Below are 18,219 nucleotides of genomic sequence, written 5' to 3' on the forward strand. Positions count from 1 at the left end.
CGCAAAGAGAAGTCGCCAACACTGGGCGCCCGGCGTTCTACATGCATCGACGTAACCGGCCACACTACTGGGCACATCGTTCACCTCGACCACTACGGCTTATTTCTTCATATCGCTGGCTGGGACTCTATGCTGCTATATTCCTCTTGAGGCTGGAGTCTAGCTCAACTGTCCATGTTTTCTCTACGTCGGTGCAGCGCACTCCACCTTAGGAAGCCGGGCTCGAAGTTCCTCTCCCCTCAAACAAACCCGCGATGCACACGACCCACTCATACCGAAAAGTACCGTAAACTGTCTACTGAAGGGCGGTCGCTTCCTAAACTCAAGCCATGGGTCTACGTGGTGCCGACAACGGTTCTGGTGGTGGGAGGGGTTGGTGTGCTGGCGTACAACTACAACCAGCCATTCCGACACACAGCGTTAGCTGTAGTACGGTGTTCAAGGGTAGCAGGTAAGCTCTTCTGAGCTTTACATGGTGGAAAGAACGAGTCGTGCGACCAATGCTTGGGCCCACAGAGGCCGCCATTCTTGGTGCAATTGACTACAAGCTGACGTTCGCGAAAACGTACAACTCGGAGGAGGAGCGGCTGCAAGCGTACTCGGAATGCCACACGCGAAGTGCGAAGAGAGTTTTGCGGAAGCTTTTAGCGAACGGGGGTACGTCTGTCAATTCTAACTTTCAACATCCCCAAACTCAGAACGGCGCAGGTATCTTCATCAAGCTCGGCCAGCATATGGCTTCTGTGTGAGTCGCAGCCTAAGTGTCTCCGTCGCCGGCGAGTCCCAATGACCGCAAAGCGCAGTGCTTCCCCGTGAATGGACGAATACCATGCGACCGCTGCAAGACCAGTGTGAGCCGACGCCTTACGAAGACCTGGAGAAGATGTTCATCTCGGACATTGGCATCTCAATATCGGACTACTTCGACGACTTCGACCCGAAGCCGATTGGGGTCGCGAGTCTGGCACAAGTCCATGTCGGCAGGCTAAAGGGGTCCGGCGAGCGTGTCGCGGTGAAGCTGCAGCATCCGCACCTGGAGGAGTTCTGCGAGATTGACATGGAGATGGTCGAAGTGTCGCTCGGTACGTATCGCGTGTACTTGTTTTCCCGAATATTCCCTTACGTATTGCATAGGGTGGATCAAGCACTGGTTCCCCGACTTCGAGTTCACCTGGCTGGGCGAGGAGATGCGCGAGAACCTGCCGAAGGAAATGGACTTCGTGCATGAAAAGTGGAACGCTGAGCGCGCTATGGCTGACTTTGAGAACGTGCGGACATCGTTGTATATCCGTGAGTATCTGCGCTGTCCTCTGCGAACGTATGCCCACATTATACGTCGATAGCGCGAGTAGAGGAGGCGAAGAAGCGAATCCTCGTCATGGAGTACATCCAAGGAGGACGCGTTGACGACCTCGTTTACTTGTCTGAGAACAACATCGACCGCAACATGGTCTCGCTTGAGTTGGCGAGGATTTTCTGTCAGATGGTGCACATCAATGGATGGTTCCATGCGGATCCCCACCCAGGTGCGTGTCCTTAGTTAGATTCGTGTTATCACAGCTAACGGAAGTGGCTGAATGCAGGCAACCTACTCATCCGACCAGCTGGCCTCGATTCGAAGTCGCCCTACAACTTCGAGATCGTACTGTTAGACCACGGCCTTTACTTCGACCTTGACACTGCTCTCCGTATCAACTACAGCAAGTGGTGGCTATCGATCATTGCCCCTGCGTCGAAGGAGACGCTTGAAGAACGGAAGAAGTACGCGAAGTTGGTCGGCAACATCGACGAGGACCTCGTGAGTTCACCTGGAAGTGCATACGCGTGGTACAGCGATACTAAATCACCGTATGCAGTATCCTGTCTTTGAGGCTGCCATTACCGGCCGCGCTGCCCTCGAGGGTTCGTGGAAGGATCCGAACGAGGACCCGTCCAACGGCGGAAACTTCTCGCGGGGAGGGAGCATCGTCGACCTGTCGGCGCAGTCGGAAGAGGAGATGGAGGCTATCCGGAACGCCGTCGTACAGAAAGAGGGTCTCCTCTTATCGGTGTTCGACGTGCTTCGCAGGGTACCCCGTCGCGTCCTCATGGTGCTGAAGCTTAATGACTTGACTCGGTGAGTGTTCTCGTGTCTACTTCCTGGACGGATATTGACGGTGCCTGTAGGAGTCTCGATCGTGCCCTCGCGACTACCCACGCGAACGTAAGTGTCTGTTTATCACTGCATGGGTGATCGACTTACGTCTATGTCCGCATATTAGATCCGGATATTCTTAATAACGGCCAAATATTGCACCTTCGCTGTATGGCTCGACGAGAGCCAGAGGCTTGTCTCCGAGCTGCGCCGGAAAGGACTGTCGGGGATGTCTCTCGGTCTTCTGTGGGATTACTTCTGGGTCTGGTGGTACGTTCATTCGCATCCTCTCTCCGCTTGTTTGTGCTCAGCCATGACTCCAGGCGCTACGAGAAGATGTACCGTTCGATTGAGTTGGCAGAGTGGTGGATGGACACTGGAGCCCGCATGGTCACCGCGAAGGCCTGGTTACGAGGCCTCCTCACCCAAGGCGGACTGCAAGGCGCGCACAAGGCGGCAGCTGGTTTGGCGTGATATTGTACAGCTTAGAGGATTTGTACTGGAACACTACAATACATGACGAGACTAGTGAACACATAAGAACGAGCAAGGGACAGCGAAGGCAAGGAAGGATACGGGGACCAGGACGCGTCTATTTCTTCGCTTTGGCAAAGAATAAGTCGATCACGTCTGAGCTCTTCTTCAGAGTTTCCCACTGCGAAGGCGGTCAGGAGGTGGAAGGTTCCGAGCATGTGTGCTGCGGTAAGGACGTACCTGCTCTTTGTTCAACATGATACCTTTCTTGCCCGGCTTGAGGTCGCCTTCGTCGCCCCAGAATTCACGGACATCGAGGTAGAGCCCCCCTGTTATGGGAATCAGTTGTCGCAACCCGAAAAGTGAATCATAGGGACGCGCCTTTGAATGTAGTTACCGTCGCCCGTTTCTTCTTGCCCAAATCCACGTATCTCTCACCCCTTTCGTTCACTCCTACGTCCGCATCCCCCGTGTCATTGCCAAGTGGTACTACGCCCTCGCACGGGTCTGCTATGGATACCTGCGGGATGTCCGAGACCTCGACAACATTTGCTACGACTACGAGCAGGCATACAGAGTCAAAGAGAGTATCTGGTTCTCGAGAGGCTGGACGCTGCAAGAGCTCATTGCTCCGCGCTTCTTCCTCTTCCTCTCCAAGTCCTGGACGGTCCTGGGAACCAAGGCCGACTTTGCCAATGTCTTGGAGCGTTCGCATGGCATCCCCGCGACCGTCCTCCGCCTTGAGGTCAGCCATACGGAGTTCAGTATCGCTCAGCGGATGTCTTGGTTCGGTTATAGGCAAACGACGCGGGTGGAGGACGAAGCGTACTGCCTCCTCGGACTCTTCGACATTCACATGCCTCCGCTCTATGGCGAGGGCCGGAATGCATTCCGGCGACTACAGGAGGAGATCATGAGGCAGTCTGCAGACACGACGCTCTTCGCATGGTGGGGCTATCACTTAGATCAGGACCTCCGTTCTTGTCTCCTTGCTCCATCGCCCTCATCGTTCTATGGATCGGACATCACATATACTCCTCCGCGATGCAACAAGGAGCAGGCTCATCTGATCCAGAACGTGAGTTGGCAGGGGTCGCTCGGGAGTACACAGTGCATCGCCGCTTACAGTCGCACAGGATGCCGCCCTTGAGTATCAAGATGAACTCCAGGATGAGATGACGTTCTCCGTCACCCCTGACGGAATCCTGGCACATATTCCGCTCATTGTATGTGGGGGACAGACGTTCGCCGACTTGTACTGGATCTTCCGGGGCTCTACTCCAGTACTGCTCCACCTCGAAGCAGACTCCAGTCAGCGGCGGCATGCGTCCCGCCGGCCTTTGTACGTTGTCTCAGTCCGCGACAAGTTCCGGATTACATACACAGACCCTCCCAGCAAGTCTGGCAGATACACCATCGACGGCCGCCGCTCCGCCCCTGCGTCCTGGCGGACGATTCTCATCAAACACCGCCCTTCCCCGCGTCGGCTACCAGGCCAGCTATCAGATCTTCGTACTCTATCCTTCATTCCGGCTGCACCGACACAGCTCACTCTCAATGCGCCATTCCGCTTTGATGAGGCTTGCATTCAGAGTTTCATGCGCCAGTCTGGGGTGGGCAAGGTGGAGGTTCGCAATGGCCAGTTTTGCGAGTCACCGGTAGTAAACCTCGGTCACCCCCCGACGACATACATCTTCACCCTCCGAAGTGTGCTATTCCCTGATATCATCATCAAGATTGGACAATGTGGCCAGGAAGGGTTTTCCACTGGGGATCAGCCCTGGCTTCCTCGGAGGGCTCCTGTATGGGCGAAAGTTCATTTCGTGTGGGTTGGCCGGAATGACGAGCCTGACATCTTTACAAAGCTCTCGAATGATGCTGAACATGACTGTTGGGAAGATCACGTCTCGCAATGGCCAGATCTTCAGAAGAGCTTTCATGTGGATAGGGATTTTTCTGGTTTAGTCGTCGAAGAAGAACTTACCCTGTCCTTCACGCGTTGTCCTATAAACCCTGGAGGAACGCTCGTATTGGATGCATCATACAAGGAGTTTGGCTTGCCCATCCTGCCGCACTAGCTCCTGTATCGTTTTATTGCACTCTGTTTTTGTGTCCTCGCATGTATGTAACGCACCAGGTGTCGGGCCCCGCATCACATACGAGACAACCGCTACGATATCATGCCCATTCCTGTTAACGTACATGTCCAATCGTGCTCTACATCGATGAGCTCCCGAGTACTACTCGTACCAGTACATACAACCTCCATACAATCCGATTTCCATAGCCGTACAACAGCAATCCATCCCGTCTAGTCCCACGGTCGAACATCTGCGCAGATGTCTCCGCAGTCAGCTTCCACCAACTAGAGCAACGGCGCCGAGGCAGAACAACTAACACTCACGCGGGTCGTACGTCCGCTTCCGATAGTGGTACGGATACGCCTGCGGGATCTGCGTTATCTCCAGCGGGCTGTCCGCCGACGCTGCACGCGCGTGCCCCCCATCCCCGTTCTCGTTCCCGTGCCCGTGCCCGTCGCCGTCGCTCTGTGTGCTGGCGCCCGAGAGATGTCTGTTCAATGGCACGAGCCCGAATGGCGAGATCGCACGGCTCCGGCGCCGGAGGTCGTACTCGTCGTACTCGATGGGGAGACAGTATTCGTCGTCGTCGTTGGGTGCGTAATGGGAGGGGGTGCGTGTGCGGGGGAGGGGACAGCATTCGGTGCGCCGGAGGTGGATGAGGAGGCGGCCGAGGACTGTGGTGGTCATTGCCCAGATGAAGCTGTGAGGTGGGACAGGTCAGCATGGACGGTATGAGAGTGAAAGAGGATGAGAGAGGTGCGCATCCCGACGTAGTGATCGCAACAAATGGCGGATTGATGGCCGTCCTCGCACAAGTCGATTGGCTTGAGAAAGCCAATCTAGACGAGGTGACGGCGGCGCGAGAGATGCAACATAATGTGAAGTGGACGACGTACCTTCCGCCGGGGATGTCGACCAGCGGCTTTGCAACCGCGACTCGAAGTGCCTGGGGAGGGGGAGGCGGTCGTCCGGGGTTCGTTCCTCCATCATTCGCGTTCTTATACAAGGCCAAAAGTTCTCAGCTCGTCTCCTGTCTTCTCTTCAGACTTGCAGTTGATCGAGGTCGGTATCAAAAGGATTGAGTCGGGGCGATCAACGTGTCAGTGCGGTCGTCATGTTTCTTCTCAGCATCCCATCCGGTCATCCGGTGTCTAACTTGACGGCCTCACACGCGCATGAGAGACCTGGCAGTGGTTGATGCTCGGAGCGGAATGCGAGCAATTCCATGCATGCGCTCTGAGCTTGTCAGTGTCGTAAGACGTTGTAGACCAGGAAGGAAGCGGAGAGCAAGAGAACGCGAGATGCGTAGCGCGCGAGCGTTGCGAGGCTGTATCTGAATGGGCGATCTGGATCGGTGATCTCGCATGCAAGGACCGATCAAGCTTCGAATCCTACCAACCACCTGCTCCTGCTCCCTACGGTTGCAACCGTTCTTACTTCTTATGCTTCGACAAGTTCGATAGAAAGGCCGCTCTTACTGCGATCTCAACGTGCTCGTCTACTGACTCAGGCCCACATGGACGAAGCTCAATTCTATGGATCCGCTCAATCTCTGTTTGCCAGACGACACAGCCTGCAAAAACTCTGCCACGAATCTTCACGGAGAGATGGTACATTACTATAACTCTACGGAATGATTTGAATAGTTTAAAATCGAATATGCATCCCAGGCGACTCCGTACAGTGCTACATGCTATGTTGATGTGTCGCGGACGTTGACATGGCAGAAGGTCCTACGCTTACGCGCTGCTTCGGAAACTCGGAATGGGTGCGAATCCCTCAATTTGGGGTGTCCACATATGCAGACACTCCCGTTGTTCTATGTTCGTGGATTGCAGTGCACAAACAATGGCCCCGTCCGCGGCATGACACCGTTCCGCGGACTAGGAGACAGGTAACTCGAATATCATGAGGTCGACGGACTGACAGCCAGACTACACAGTACGTTGTGTCGAGCATCTTCAAGGTCGTCATTTTGGCCTATGCGGGGACCCAACTAATATCTCTGAGACTTCAACACACTCAATGTCGCGCTCTGGTAGCTTCCGAATCCCGGAAGTCCAACACTCGCCTCTCAGTCCGACGCTGCACTATGACTTCACAGAAACATTGCTCTCTTGCGCGCGGCCGTGACCAACCTACGTGGATGAAAACAAGCGCCAGGTATTGGATTTTCCCGCAGCGCCGTGTCGCGGCGTTCTCGCGTTGCCTTCGTGCCACGACAATCACTAGAAGTCTACTGTCCTCTCTATCTTCTCAGCGTAACGCCTAACTACATCGACACTCGCACGGCTACTCTCGCTCTTGACTACCCCCACCTCGGTCACTGAGGCTCTCGCTCTGAGCACGCGACTCTTGGTCCGTGTCCCTGTTGATCCTCATCGCTACAGCTCTCAGGCTCGTCCTTCATCCCCGCTTATCCAGAAATTTCTCTTCCAGTATCGAACGAATCGCATCGAGATTCGCAACGCCCATTTCAGGGCTTCGGCCTCCAGTGCCAGCGGGATAGCCTCCGACTGGAACCCTGTGCCGACAACATACTTCTTCAACCACGTCAGCCTGCTGGGAGTCTCACCAGATCAAATACCCGCTACAGTCATCATCAATTTCGAGCAATGCGAAGCACGGCCACCTACGTCTGCTGACTCGGAGCCCGCTCCTGGCACTGTCACTGTCACTGTATGGACCACGCCGACAGCAATTTCGTCATACGACCCGCTCACGGAGGAGCAGATCGCAGCGCTCTCGAACGACGCGGCACACGACTGCCTCGCGTACCACGTCTTGCGCTGGCCCGATCTCCGGACAGAGTTCGAGCTGGAGCTGGAGAATTGTCTGGGAACCGGTGCGAGGCCGCCATGGCCCTGTCTTTCACGCGTTCAAGTCCCATTAATCCGGCTGGAGGACGCTCGTCTTGGATGCGTCGTTTCTTGGGTTTGCGTCCGGGAGTGCGTGGTTTCCATTGCTCATAATGTCATATCTGAATTGGCTGCAGACTCCGAGTCGTCCGACTTCACGGGGCCTTAGGATCAAGCGCTACCGACATGGTATGTGCGCCGTTCAAGCAGTGTCAGATCAGATTAGCGTAGGGTCGTGGGGGGTACAGCGCAGATATGCGGCCCGAACATCCGTTAGCTGGATATGGCAACGGGAGCGCCAGGCCCGCTCAGCCCAACTCCACCAGGACGACTGCATGGCATCGCACGACAGACCTCCGCGGAACAAGTTCACATCAACGCTGACACAACCATACCTGGATAATGGTCCCGTTCTGAACTGGCCCGCCGATAATCGAATGTTCCCGCGTAGAAGGCGTCCCGCGCACATCGACTCATCCATGTCTGTGCCGCACTCATGCCGCGGTTTGAGGTATATAGACCGATTCTAACCTCGACCACGGATGGGCGAGCACGACAGGAATAGCTCCACTCGCCCTCGAATGCGCCATATGGACTCGGTCCGCTTTCAATTCGGACCACCGGCAGCTGCGGAACCTGGCTCGGATGTCGCCATCGTATGCGGTGAATTACTTGGCGTCGAACTCCTCAAGTGGTCTCCAAAGGGGGCCTGGAAACGCATATAAGGACCTGCAATCTCGCTGGAGTCCATCATCACATCCCAGCCTGCTCTACACATACGCACTTCGCACACACTCACATCATGTTCTCCACCAAGTTCTCCACCCTCGCGACTGTTGTCGCTCTCGCTATCTGCGCTGGCGCACAGGGTCCAAGTAAGTGTAGCTCAAATTTATCTCTGGACAATCATGAGACTTACCGCGATTTTGCTTGCAGGTGACATTAACCTGCCTGCTGCCCCTTCGCTCCCGGTGAGCGAAGTTACCATGCCTTCGGTTAGCCTGCCAGTCAGTGCGCCGTCGGTTAGTGCATCTGCCAGTGCGCCATCGATCAGCCCGCCTGTCAGTGCTCCTTCGAGCCTGCCTGTTGGTGCTCCTTCGAGCCCGCCGGTCGACGTGCCCTCGGTTACCCCTCCTATTGGCACGTCATCGGTCAACCCTCCTGTCGGTTCCCCGTCGAGCCCGCCCATCAGTGCTCCTTCGGCCACCCCGCCTGTCAGTGTGCCTACTGTCAGTGCCCCCGTCAGTGCCCCCACAGTCAATGCGCTCGCCGATGCGTCATCAATCAGTGCTCCCTCCGTCGGTGCACCTTCCGCACCAGCACCTTCGCTGCCCGTCAGCGCCCCGACGGACACACCGACGCTCCCCGCCACCATCCCCTCGTCCGGTGTGCCTACCACTACTACCACCCCTAGTGCACCCGCAGTGCCCGCGGTGCCATCTGTGAACGCCCGCTCAGTTGACGCCCCGTCCGTTGGAGTTCCCTCCTCCAACCTTCCCTCGCCCTCGCTTCCAGTGAGCGCGCCGGTCACTTCTCCTTCGCCCCCGGTCAACGCGCCGAGCGGCGTACCCTCGCCCTCGTTCCCAGTCAGCCCTCCAGCGAGCTCGCCGACGCTCCCAACTAGTGCACCGAACGGCGTTCCTTCGCTCCCTGTGAGCCCGCCCTCAGCACCCAGTTCACCCTCGCTCCCAGCCAGCGCACCCTCGCCTTCGGTCCCTGCGGGCGAGCCTTCGCCCTCTGCCCCTGTCAGCGCACCTTCGACGCCCTCGGCCTCCTCTGCCCCCGAGGTCAGCAGCCCCGCGTCGAGCGTCACGGGCCCGACTCGCACCGACTCGCTCCCTGTTACGCCTACGAGCATCCTCCCGGGCGTTCCCACCGTCTCCGCGCAGCGTCGCGGCAACTACCACCCTCATGCCATCGTCGTCTGAAAGGAGCTAGGACGGTTATAGAGTGCATCGTGATGTTGACCATCACGAGTGCAGGCTTCCGTATGTGATACCGAGCTCTTGTAATGCTAGACGCTACTTCGAATGAACTTGACTGGAATTTCGAGATCACTCATTGCGTTGTGCGATCTTTCCCAGTCTGAGGTTCGTTCTGTCCCATGCGGTGAGTCAGAATCTTCAAGCAGCAATGTGACATGCCACGAGGCTTCCGGCCCGCAGTCTCACGCACGTCAGTTGTCGATTATCGCAGCTCTCTTGGGTATCGAGCTTTAATTCGCACAATGATGGAGATGTACTCTCGATCCGGAGCGGTAAGCTTGTCCTACTCAAAACGTCTTCGATTTCCACTGACTGCGAGGAAAGAGCTCGGATACATGGGGCAATAGTGCTCGCTATCGAGACGTGGAAGCTGATCTTCTCGTTGCTTTGCCAACAACTTCTGGAAGATATCACCTGAGACCTGCTCTCGCTCTGATATTCGGATTCTCACAGTATGTATTGTGCGCAGCGGGCACAGCCAAAAGCCAATCATCCCAAACAAGGCACTAGCGACCGATATGTGGATACTGCGTCGCCCGACTCCCCAGTATGCGACACGAACTGGGAGACATGTCACGGTTTAGCTCTCTCTGCATACCCAGATCGTCTAAAGGATACCGTCAAGATAACAATGCCACCTCCTCCTGGGTACTAGTTATTGAATTTATCTTGGCCGCAAGTTGAGCTGAAACCCACCCTTGCAGATACCATGGAAAAGGAGACTGCAAGAGACGTCTCAGCTGCAATCGAGTCGTGGATTCCTCTTCCCCATTGAGACATGGAGGGTCATTTTTGAGATGGTTGCAGAAGAGAGCAGCGACTGTCTCAGCCGCAACACCATGCATGCCCTCGTCCGGACATGCTCCGCCTTCCAGTCCGAGGCAGAGCGGTTGCTCTACCGGCGGGTCTACCTGACACGAGGCTTAGCCCAGCTCCACGCATTCAAGCTGGCCATAAGCACTGCACAGCGACGGCGGGCAAAAGCAGTGGTATTTCTTCACATCGCCATCCCTCCTCGGTATGGGGACCGTCTCGCGAAGGATATCTTCAGAAGACTCCCGAACCTGGTAGAGCTGCAAGTCGACGGGATGGCCGAGCCACACGCTGTGTTCGCCCGCGCGGGCTTCCGTCTGCGCAATTTGGTGATCAGCGGAGATTCCTTCCGGTATATCCACGGAGTCGAAGACTGCATGCGGAACCCAGAGCATCTCACCTCCGAGTACAACGCACCCTTCCAGCTCGACTTGTTCTCCAATCTTTCCACTTTGACTCTCGTGCAGCCTGCCGTCTACGATCATGGCCGTCTCATGCGATACTGCAGTTACTACGGAATAACTCACCTGAACATCGTCTTCCAATCAACGACGTGGATCGCTAGCTACGTTTTCGGGTCCCTTGCAGACCAACTCGTCTCGTTCCGCATCACTATACGGTACGGCGTGCCGCCAGTCAACTACGTGGACTGGCTGGATTGCCCGCCGTGGTGGCCGACGGATCTAATACGCCGCTGGACCTGTCCTCGCTTGCGGTACCTCGAACTGTGTCAGAACGAAGACTACACGGTTAGCTCGTGCACATAAATTCCGCCCTTGTGACGCTCACCATGTCGTTGACTGCTTCAGTATTCCCCGAATGCCGAGTACTATGACCTGGAGTCGGAGGTTGCAGACATGCGGAAGTCATGCCCTGCTATCCGGACGTTGGTGTGGCGTCCCGGGATGCATCACCAGATGTTCTCGGAGGTTGCATGGTACCGCGAGGAGGTCCGGAGGTACACGGAGCTGCTGTTCAACCAATGGCCCACTTTGGAACGGTTCGAGAGGCTGAGATTGGACAGCGAGGACGAAGAGGCCTTGACGTACGTCGCTTACATACGCACGGACGACGACAGCGTTTCAGTGGTTCCGGCGGCGTACAATGCGGAAGCCTGGAGGAAAGCGTGACTTATATCATGGAATAGATCAGGATGCGAGAACAGTTTGAACATGATCCAATGCTTAAGAAGTCTACATGCACGAGGAGTGGGTAAGCAGAATGTGAAGCATATAGCGGACTTGCGTGAGTACGACGTAGAGGGCGGTGTTAGGTCGCCGAGGATAAATTGAGCGAGCTCCTTCACCTGGATCCTCGGTCAGCATCAGTGTCACCGAGGCAATCTTCTGAGAATTACAAGTCGAAGTCGAGCTCAGATTCAAAGCATACTGTCTACCATGAGGCTCACCCTCTCTACATCGTCAACCGAGTCCTCTCGGGCCCGTAAAACGGTAGTATGAACTGTCGGGGGCAATTTGTATGGACTATATTCTTCCTGGTGAAGCCTTTGAAGTGGTCTGTATGCCATCGCGATTCAGTCATCGGAGTCGGAGTCGCCGTCGTGGTGGTCCCTGTCCCTGTCTGGATGCTGGCAACAACGATGACGATCGCCGAACGCGTCGCGACGCGTCGGTCACGTGCTCAATTCTCTCGGCCTCAGGCTCAGGCTCATTTCATGAACGTATCCTCCCACCCTCCATCATCATGCATCTTGGCCCTCACCCCCTCCGGACTCCCTACGCTAGCGATCTCAACGACTTGTACATGCATCTGCATAAGAAGCACGATTGTAAATGTGACCTTCGAGTCGAGAGCGTATCTCACTGCAAGTTACAATTTCCTGCAATTACGATTCCAACGTGAAAGGCGACCGGATGTCGGAGAAGCGGGTTGATATTATTGAGCCCGATAGAGTGGGATTATGCGCTACGACGTGAGTACCTACGTTGAAGGGATGGCAGCCTCGGAAAGGTTGGTTGGCCGCTGAGGCTGACCTCCACGTCCGCCAGAGCATAAAACCGGGCTTGCGAGAAATCCTCTCCCCATCTTCTCTCTTCCTCTCCTCAATCATTGAGTTCCTGCCACATGCACGCCCTCGCCATGTCTAATACTCTTTTCGTCCGTCATCTCCTGTACTTCCTGGTCACCGCCGGCAACCCCCTCGACGAAGTCTCTCTGGTCCTCATCTTGGCGGTCCTCTGCTCGCGTGAATCCCTCGAAGTCTGTTGTATCTTGTTTAAGGCGGTGACTCGCCTGCAACGTTGCTGCGAGCTCCTGTGGAACGTCCGGCCCAGCTCCCCCTTTCCTACCAAGACGGCACCCTGCCCGCATCCCCGAGCCCACCACAGGCCCTCCGGTGTCAGCCGCCCATCCAAGGTGTGTATGTTGAAGTTATGTCTAGTTTGATACCTCTGGCTGACATCTGACATACCATTCTTAACCTCAGCTCTCGGCCCGGGCCAACCCTACTGTGCAAGTCGATCTCGTCGCCTTCCAGACGCTCACCCAAGAACGCCTCCAGCTGCACCTCAAAGCCAAGGCCTCCGAGCGCAACGCGGCCATTCTTCGCGAACGTATCTGGTTCCTCGAGGAGGCTAACGTAACTCTCCGGGCTGACATCACCCAGCGCGCGAAGCAGCAAGAGCAGCAGGCCGACGAGAAGGCTGCTTTGGTAGAGGAGAAGGAGGCCCTTGCAAGCGAGCGGGACTGGATGACTGGCGATCGCGACCGAATCGTCGAGGAGAACAAGTCTCTGCGCGCGGAGGTGCAGCTCTTGAAGGCGTCGGAGTCTGGCTTGGTCGCGGACATGGAGGAACTGCAAGCGGAGAACGAGGACCTCATAGATGGCAAGGAGGCTCTTCTGGTACGTCTGTCTCTCTTCTATGTCTTAGCATGTTTGGGTGTAACGTTCTACCAGGCCGAGAAGATGGCGGATGAGGAGAAGCTCGCGCAGGAATCGGCCAGGAGGCGTCAGGCTGAGGTCATGGTCAAGGGCTTGCGGCAAGAGCGTGATGCGCTGGAGAGTCAGCTCGCGTCCAAGCAGGAGACATTGAACGACATCATGGATGAGTCTGACGCACTTGAGGTGAGTCGCGTCTTTGTTTGACCCCGTTGCAACATCTAATTCATCGCGCCCTAGGATGATCTCCAAGCTGCGAAGCGTTCGCTGAAGGACGCTCAGTGTGACCTGACTACCCTCCAGACGACGCACACAAATACTCTCGATGAAGTTGCCGCGCTCAAAGTATGTCCTGCGTTTCCAATGCCGTTATCGCACCTACTCATATATTCTAGGCCGAACTCGCAGCCCTCCGCGAGTCGACCTGCCCCGTCTCTGAACTCCAGGCTCTCTGCGCCGAACTCGCGTCTGCAAAAGACTCCCTCTTGCACCTTCAAGCCCAGAACTCGCAACAAGCCGACGACCTCGACCTCTGCCGTACAGCCCTCACCTCTGCAAACGAGGAGCGCGACAACCTGCGCGACTCTCTGGAGGCCATGCGTGGTCACTACCACATGGCTGAAGACGTCAAAGAGGTACTCCTCAAGTCTCTCGAAGAGCAAGATGTCGAGCTCTCCCGTCTTGAGGACGCCCTCGCTGACCGGGACGCCACTATCGCCACACAAGAAACCGCCATAGCTGCTCGCGAGGCATCTCTTGCTGAACGCGAGATCGCACTCGATGAGGTCGTCTCTGCCCTTTCCCAACGCGACGACGCTCTCGCTAAAGCTGGTGTCGCCCTCGCTGAGTGTGAAGCCTCTTTCGCCGAGCTCAACGCCGCAATCGCCTCTCGCGACAGGAAGATTGACGACCTTCAGACATACGTCGCCGGCCTGGAGGGCGTCGTACAGTTTCTGAAGCTCGAGGCGAGCGCAACCGGCTCTCCCGGCAGCCCGGTCAAGGTCGCTTCAACTCTTAGCCAGTCTTTCTACCGCCCTACCTCAGGCTCGAGAGCACCTTCCCCGACAAAGGCGAACACCTCAACCCCGAGTACACCCGAAGCTCCTGCGCCGCTGATGCTCCCAACTCGCGACTCGTCATCCTCGTCGCCTTCGCCCGTCAGCTCCCATACTTCGGACGCGGGGTCTCTCCGGCGCTCGTGGTTCTTCTAGGTCTTGGCTGCATCTAGTCTTTCTTCTATTTCCTCATCTACGTCTCGGTTTCTCGGGCTAGTCTCAGGTATCTCGGTTTCACAGATAATGCCTTCGCTCACCTATCCATGTGTCCTCTGCCACTATTTTTCTCTTCCAATATACTCATTTCACTGCTCAAGGATGGCGGCAATGTTCCTAGGATCTGGTATACTATCTACGTCTCGATATACCCAAATACATCGACTACATCCAAGATCTCCGAGTCCTGTCTCCGAGTCTGCATAAGTCCCGCCCCGGCTCCTCTGCATTGCTGAGCGATGCTGTCTTACTCATGCAATACACTCACTCAAGGCGACATAGCTTGTAATTCAGCCGCAGTGTGCCGCCAAATCCAGTCCGCCCAGTCCGCTGGCGCGGATATGCAGCCCGAGCATCTGTTAGCTTGATATGACAACGGAAGCGCCTGGCATCCCGACCACGCCCCTTGGACCAACTCAACCAGGACAACTACGTATACGTGACACCGCACGACAGACCTCCGCGGAGCAAGTTTACATCAAGGCCGAACTGCCATACTTCGATAGTATATTCAACACCCCTGTTTTGAACTGGCCTGCCGATACTCGAATGTTCCCGCGTAGAAGCCGGCGTCCCGCGCACATCGATGCCTGTGCCGCGCGTGTGGACCGATTCTAACCTCGACCACGGATGGGCGAACACGAAAGAAACAGCTCCACTTCCCCACGAATGCGTCACATGAACTCAGCTCGCTTTCAATTCGGACCATCGGCAGCGTAATACTGCACTGCGGTACGCAGTTTCGGATGTCTCTATCTCGTGTACAGTGAGTGTACGGTGAGTGACGTACCGTCATAATCACGAATTCTAGGCTTAAGTGCGTTCCAAAGGGGGTCTCGAAACGCATATAAGGACCCGCAATCTCGCTGTAGGTCCATCATCAATCCCAGCCTGCTCTACACACACGCACTTTGCACACACCTACCACCTTCGCTCTCACACACCATGTTCACCACCAAGTTCTCCACCCTCGCGACTGTTGTCGCTCTCGCCGTCTGCGCTGGGGCGCAGGGTCCCAGTAAGTGTAGCTCAAATGTGTTTCCGCGATCATGAAACTTAGTACCGCGATGTCTCTTGCAGGTGATATTAGCCTGCCTGCTGCCCCTTCGCTCCCGGTGAGCGGAGCCCCCGTGCCTTCGGCTGGCCTGCCAGTCAGTGCGCCGTCGGTCAGCCCGCCCGTCGGTGCTCCTTCGAGCCTGCCCGTTGGTGCTCCCTCGAGCCCGCCGGTCGACGTGCCCTCGGTTACCCCTCCTGTCGGTATTCCGTCGAGCCTGCCCCTCAGTGCTCCTTCAAATTCGGCCACCCCGCCTGTCAGTGCACCTACTGTCAGTGCCCCCGTCAGTGCCCCCACAGTCAATGCACTCGCCGATGCGTCATCAATCAGTGCTCCCTCCATCGGTGCACCTTCTGCACCAGCACCTTCGCTGCCCGTCACGGTCAGCATGCCGACGGATACACCGACGCTCCCCATCACCGTCCCCTCGTCCGGTGTGCCTACCACTACTACCACCCCTAGCGCACCCGCAGTGCCCGCTGTGCCGTCCGTGAACGCCCGCTCGGCCCCGGTCGACGCTCCCTCCGTTGGAGCGCCCTCCTCCGACCTTCCCAAGGCCTCGCTTCCCGTGAGCGCGCCGGTCACTTCTCCCTCTCCTCCTTCTGCCCCGGTCAACGCGCCGAGCGGCGCACCCTCGCCCTCGCCCTCGCTCCCGGTCAGCCCTCCAGCGAGCTCGCCGACGCTCCCAGCTAGTGCACCGAGCGGCGTCCCTTCGCTTCCTGCCAGTGTGAGCCCGCTCTCAGCACCCAGTGCACCCTCGCTCCCGGTCAGTGCACCCTCGCTCCCGGTCAGCGCACCCTCGCCTTCGGCTCCCGTCAGCGCGCCTTCGACGCCCTCTGCGCCCGAGGTCACCAACCCCGCGTCGAGCGTCACCCCGACTGGCACCGAGTCGCTCCCTGTTGCGCCTACGAGCATCCTCTCGGGCGTTCCCACTGTCTCAGCGCAGCGTCGTGGGGACTACCACCCTCACGCCATCGTCGTCTGAGAGGAGAAAGGAGCTCAGGCAAGTTGAGAGGATGGGAGGGAGGGGGGCATCGTGATGTTGACCACCACGGACTCGAATGCTTCGCAGAGCAGACGGACTCGGACTCTTCGTGTATGTCTGGCTGTCGTTATGATATTAGAACACGTTACACCGCATCGCCGTATGCAGTGATCGATTTAACCACTCAGTTGCTGATCCTCGCGTGTGTTGCGTTCAACAAGTTCCAGTCCAGCTAAGGATGCATCTGACGCGAGAGGATCTCCAGCTATGTAAGTTTGCGCGTTCGCGATAGCAGGTCGACATGCGAACTACGTGAGAGACCTGGGAGGAAGGTATGCTATATAGGGGGAGTCAAGAGCGAAGACAATCGAGGACGTCGCGTCTCGGTTTCTCGTGGCTTGTCTCAGGTCTCTCGGTTTCATAGGATAATGTCTTCGCTCATCTATTCATGTACCCTCTGCCATTATATTTCTCTGCCAATATAAAGGTGTCACTGCTCAAGCTTCAAGAATGACGGCAATTCTCCTAGGATCTAGTAATCATCATCTACGTCTCGGCGACTCGGATATAGTACCCCAATACATCGACCACATCCAAGACCGCGTGTCTTCCAGTCTGCATAAGTCCCGCCCGGCTATTACTGTGCATGGCTAAGTGACGCTGTCTTACTCATGCAATAAATTCAATGAAGGCGATATAGCGTGTCAAGCCGCAGTGTGCCGACAAATCCAGTCTACTGCGTCCGCCCAGAATGGCGGCGGAGGGCGGGTACAGCACGGATATGCGGTCCGAGCATCCGCTGGCTGGATATGGCAACGGAAGCGCCTGGCATCCCAATCTCGCGTTGGACCGACTGCACCAGGACGACTACAGTCTACGTGACACCGCTTGACAGACCTGCGCGGAACAAGCCCTACATTAGAGCCTCGGACACGATTCTGATGCCGCTATGATGCTTCCGTTGTGAACCAGCCCGCGGATACTCGAGGTTCAATCTTTCAGCGTGGAAGGCGTGTGGACCGATTTCAATCTCGGCCGCGGATGGGCGAATACGAGAGCAACAATGCCATTTTCCCCTAGAATGCACCACACGAATGCGGTCCGTTTTCAATTCGGACCAGCGGCAGCCTACCCATCGAGGGACGGACACCTATCGCACTGCGGAAGCCGGCTTCAAGGGATGTCGCCATCGTGTGCGGTGAGTGACTTGGCGTCGAACTCCTAAATTTGAGCTCAAGTGCTCTCCAAAGGGGGTCTCGAAACGCATATAAGGACCCGCAATCTCGCTGTAGGTCCACCATCAATCCCAGCCTGCTCTACACACACGCACTTCGCACGCACCTACCACCTTCGCTCTCACATCATGTTCTCCACCAAGTTCACCACCCTCGCGACTGTTGTCGCTCTCGCCGTCTGCGCTGGTGCGCAGGGTCCCAGTAAGTGTAGCTCATTTTTTGTTTCCGCGATCATGAAACTTACCGCGATGTTTCTTGCAGGTGACATTAGCCTGCCCAGTGCTGCCCCTTCGCTCCCGGTGAGCGGAGCCCCCGTGCCTTCGGGTAGGCTGCCGGTCAGTGCGCCGTCGGTCAGCCCGCCCGTCGGTGCTCCTTCGAGCCTGCCCGTTGGTGCTCCCTCGAGCCCGCCGGTCGACGTGCCCTCGGTTAC

The 18,219-nt window shown here is 56.7% G+C and overlaps 11 protein-coding genes across 11 annotated transcripts in view; 9 read left to right on the plus strand and 2 right to left on the minus strand.

The window, feature by feature from the left end:
* Positions 1-40: 40 nt before the first annotated feature.
* L226DRAFT_488457 (ABC1-domain-containing protein) lies at positions 41-2,681 on the plus strand. Its single transcript, XM_067677238.1, has 11 exons — positions 41-451; positions 517-657; positions 709-745; positions 799-1,082; positions 1,135-1,290; positions 1,344-1,526; positions 1,584-1,798; positions 1,857-2,116; positions 2,167-2,203; positions 2,262-2,404; positions 2,458-2,681. Exons 1-11 carry the CDS (start codon positions 175-177, stop codon positions 2,606-2,608), a joined length of 1,884 nt encoding a protein of 627 aa, XP_067534359.1. The 5' UTR covers positions 41-174; the 3' UTR covers positions 2,609-2,681.
* A 57-nt stretch (positions 2,682-2,738) lies between these two features.
* On the minus strand, positions 2,739-3,083 carry L226DRAFT_436330 (RNA polymerase II transcriptional coactivator; the record flags this gene model as incomplete). The annotated part of the gene is given in 3 exon segments (XM_067674760.1): positions 2,739-2,789; positions 2,849-2,989; positions 3,006-3,083. Coding segments are annotated over 3 exon segments (270 nt in total), but the record flags the coding sequence as incomplete, so codon positions are not given.
* Positions 3,084-3,095: 12 nt separating this feature from the next.
* L226DRAFT_429606 (uncharacterized protein) lies at positions 3,096-3,557 on the plus strand (the record flags this gene model as incomplete). The annotated part of the gene is made up of 1 exon (XM_067674686.1): positions 3,096-3,557. A coding segment is annotated over one exon (462 nt), but the record flags the coding sequence as incomplete, so codon positions are not given.
* A 152-nt stretch (positions 3,558-3,709) lies between these two features.
* L226DRAFT_97672 (uncharacterized protein) lies at positions 3,710-4,767 on the plus strand. The gene has a single exon (XM_067687399.1). It carries the CDS (start codon positions 3,784-3,786, stop codon positions 4,684-4,686), a length of 903 nt encoding a protein of 300 aa, XP_067534362.1. The 5' UTR covers positions 3,710-3,783; the 3' UTR covers positions 4,687-4,767.
* Positions 4,768-4,802: 35 nt separating this feature from the next.
* L226DRAFT_97683 (uncharacterized protein) lies at positions 4,803-5,706 on the minus strand. Its single transcript, XM_067687400.1, has 3 exons — positions 5,586-5,706; positions 5,013-5,389; positions 4,803-4,963 (listed from the first exon to the last, which is right to left on the minus strand). The coding sequence occupies exons 2-3, from the start codon at positions 5,374-5,376 to the stop codon at positions 4,920-4,922; spliced, it is 408 nt and encodes a 135-aa protein (XP_067534363.1). The 5' UTR covers positions 5,377-5,389; positions 5,586-5,706; the 3' UTR covers positions 4,803-4,919.
* Positions 5,707-7,199: 1,493 nt separating this feature from the next.
* Positions 7,200-8,213, plus strand: L226DRAFT_97711 (uncharacterized protein). Its single transcript, XM_067687401.1, has 2 exons — positions 7,200-7,637; positions 7,685-8,213. The coding sequence occupies exons 1-2, from the start codon at positions 7,371-7,373 to the stop codon at positions 8,075-8,077; spliced, it is 660 nt and encodes a 219-aa protein (XP_067534364.1). The 5' UTR covers positions 7,200-7,370; the 3' UTR covers positions 8,078-8,213.
* Positions 8,214-8,349: 136 nt separating this feature from the next.
* L226DRAFT_523872 (uncharacterized protein) lies at positions 8,350-9,475 on the plus strand (the record flags this gene model as incomplete). The annotated part of the gene is made up of 2 exons (XM_067678851.1): positions 8,350-8,422; positions 8,484-9,475. The coding sequence occupies 2 exons, from the start codon at positions 8,350-8,352 to the stop codon at positions 9,473-9,475; spliced, it is 1,065 nt and encodes a 354-aa protein (XP_067534365.1).
* An 896-nt stretch (positions 9,476-10,371) lies between these two features.
* L226DRAFT_572052 (uncharacterized protein) lies at positions 10,372-11,475 on the plus strand (the record flags this gene model as incomplete). The annotated part of the gene is made up of 2 exons (XM_067684636.1): positions 10,372-11,094; positions 11,155-11,475. The coding sequence occupies 2 exons, from the start codon at positions 10,372-10,374 to the stop codon at positions 11,473-11,475; spliced, it is 1,044 nt and encodes a 347-aa protein (XP_067534366.1).
* A 970-nt stretch (positions 11,476-12,445) lies between these two features.
* On the plus strand, positions 12,446-14,708 carry L226DRAFT_613915 (uncharacterized protein; the record flags this gene model as incomplete). Its single annotated transcript, XM_067686567.1, has 5 exons — positions 12,446-12,721; positions 12,792-13,208; positions 13,263-13,430; positions 13,485-13,589; positions 13,640-14,708. 5 exons carry the CDS (start codon positions 12,446-12,448, stop codon positions 14,453-14,455), a joined length of 1,782 nt encoding a protein of 593 aa, XP_067534367.1. The 3' UTR covers positions 14,456-14,708.
* A 562-nt stretch (positions 14,709-15,270) lies between these two features.
* Positions 15,271-16,751, plus strand: L226DRAFT_97724 (uncharacterized protein). The gene is made up of 3 exons (XM_067687402.1): positions 15,271-15,292; positions 15,346-15,533; positions 15,596-16,751. Exons 2-3 carry the CDS (start codon positions 15,461-15,463, stop codon positions 16,552-16,554), a joined length of 1,032 nt encoding a protein of 343 aa, XP_067534368.1. The 5' UTR covers positions 15,271-15,292; positions 15,346-15,460; the 3' UTR covers positions 16,555-16,751.
* A 1,166-nt stretch (positions 16,752-17,917) lies between these two features.
* Positions 17,918-18,219, plus strand: part of L226DRAFT_523876 (uncharacterized protein) — a gene marked incomplete at both ends in the record, with an annotated part of 1,144 nt that continues 842 nt past the window's right edge. Inside the window, 2 exons of the mRNA XM_067678852.1 lie at positions 17,918-17,990; positions 18,051-18,113. Coding sequence (XP_067534369.1) covers positions 17,918-17,990; positions 18,051-18,113 — 136 coding nt within the window. The remainder of the gene's footprint in view (positions 17,991-18,050; positions 18,114-18,219) is intronic.

Source organism: Lentinus tigrinus (assembly GCF_003813185.1).
Source record: "Lentinus tigrinus ALCF2SS1-7 unplaced genomic scaffold L226scaffold_16, whole genome shotgun sequence".
Classification (NCBI taxonomy): Eukaryota; Fungi; Basidiomycota; class Agaricomycetes; order Polyporales; family Polyporaceae; genus Lentinus; species Lentinus tigrinus.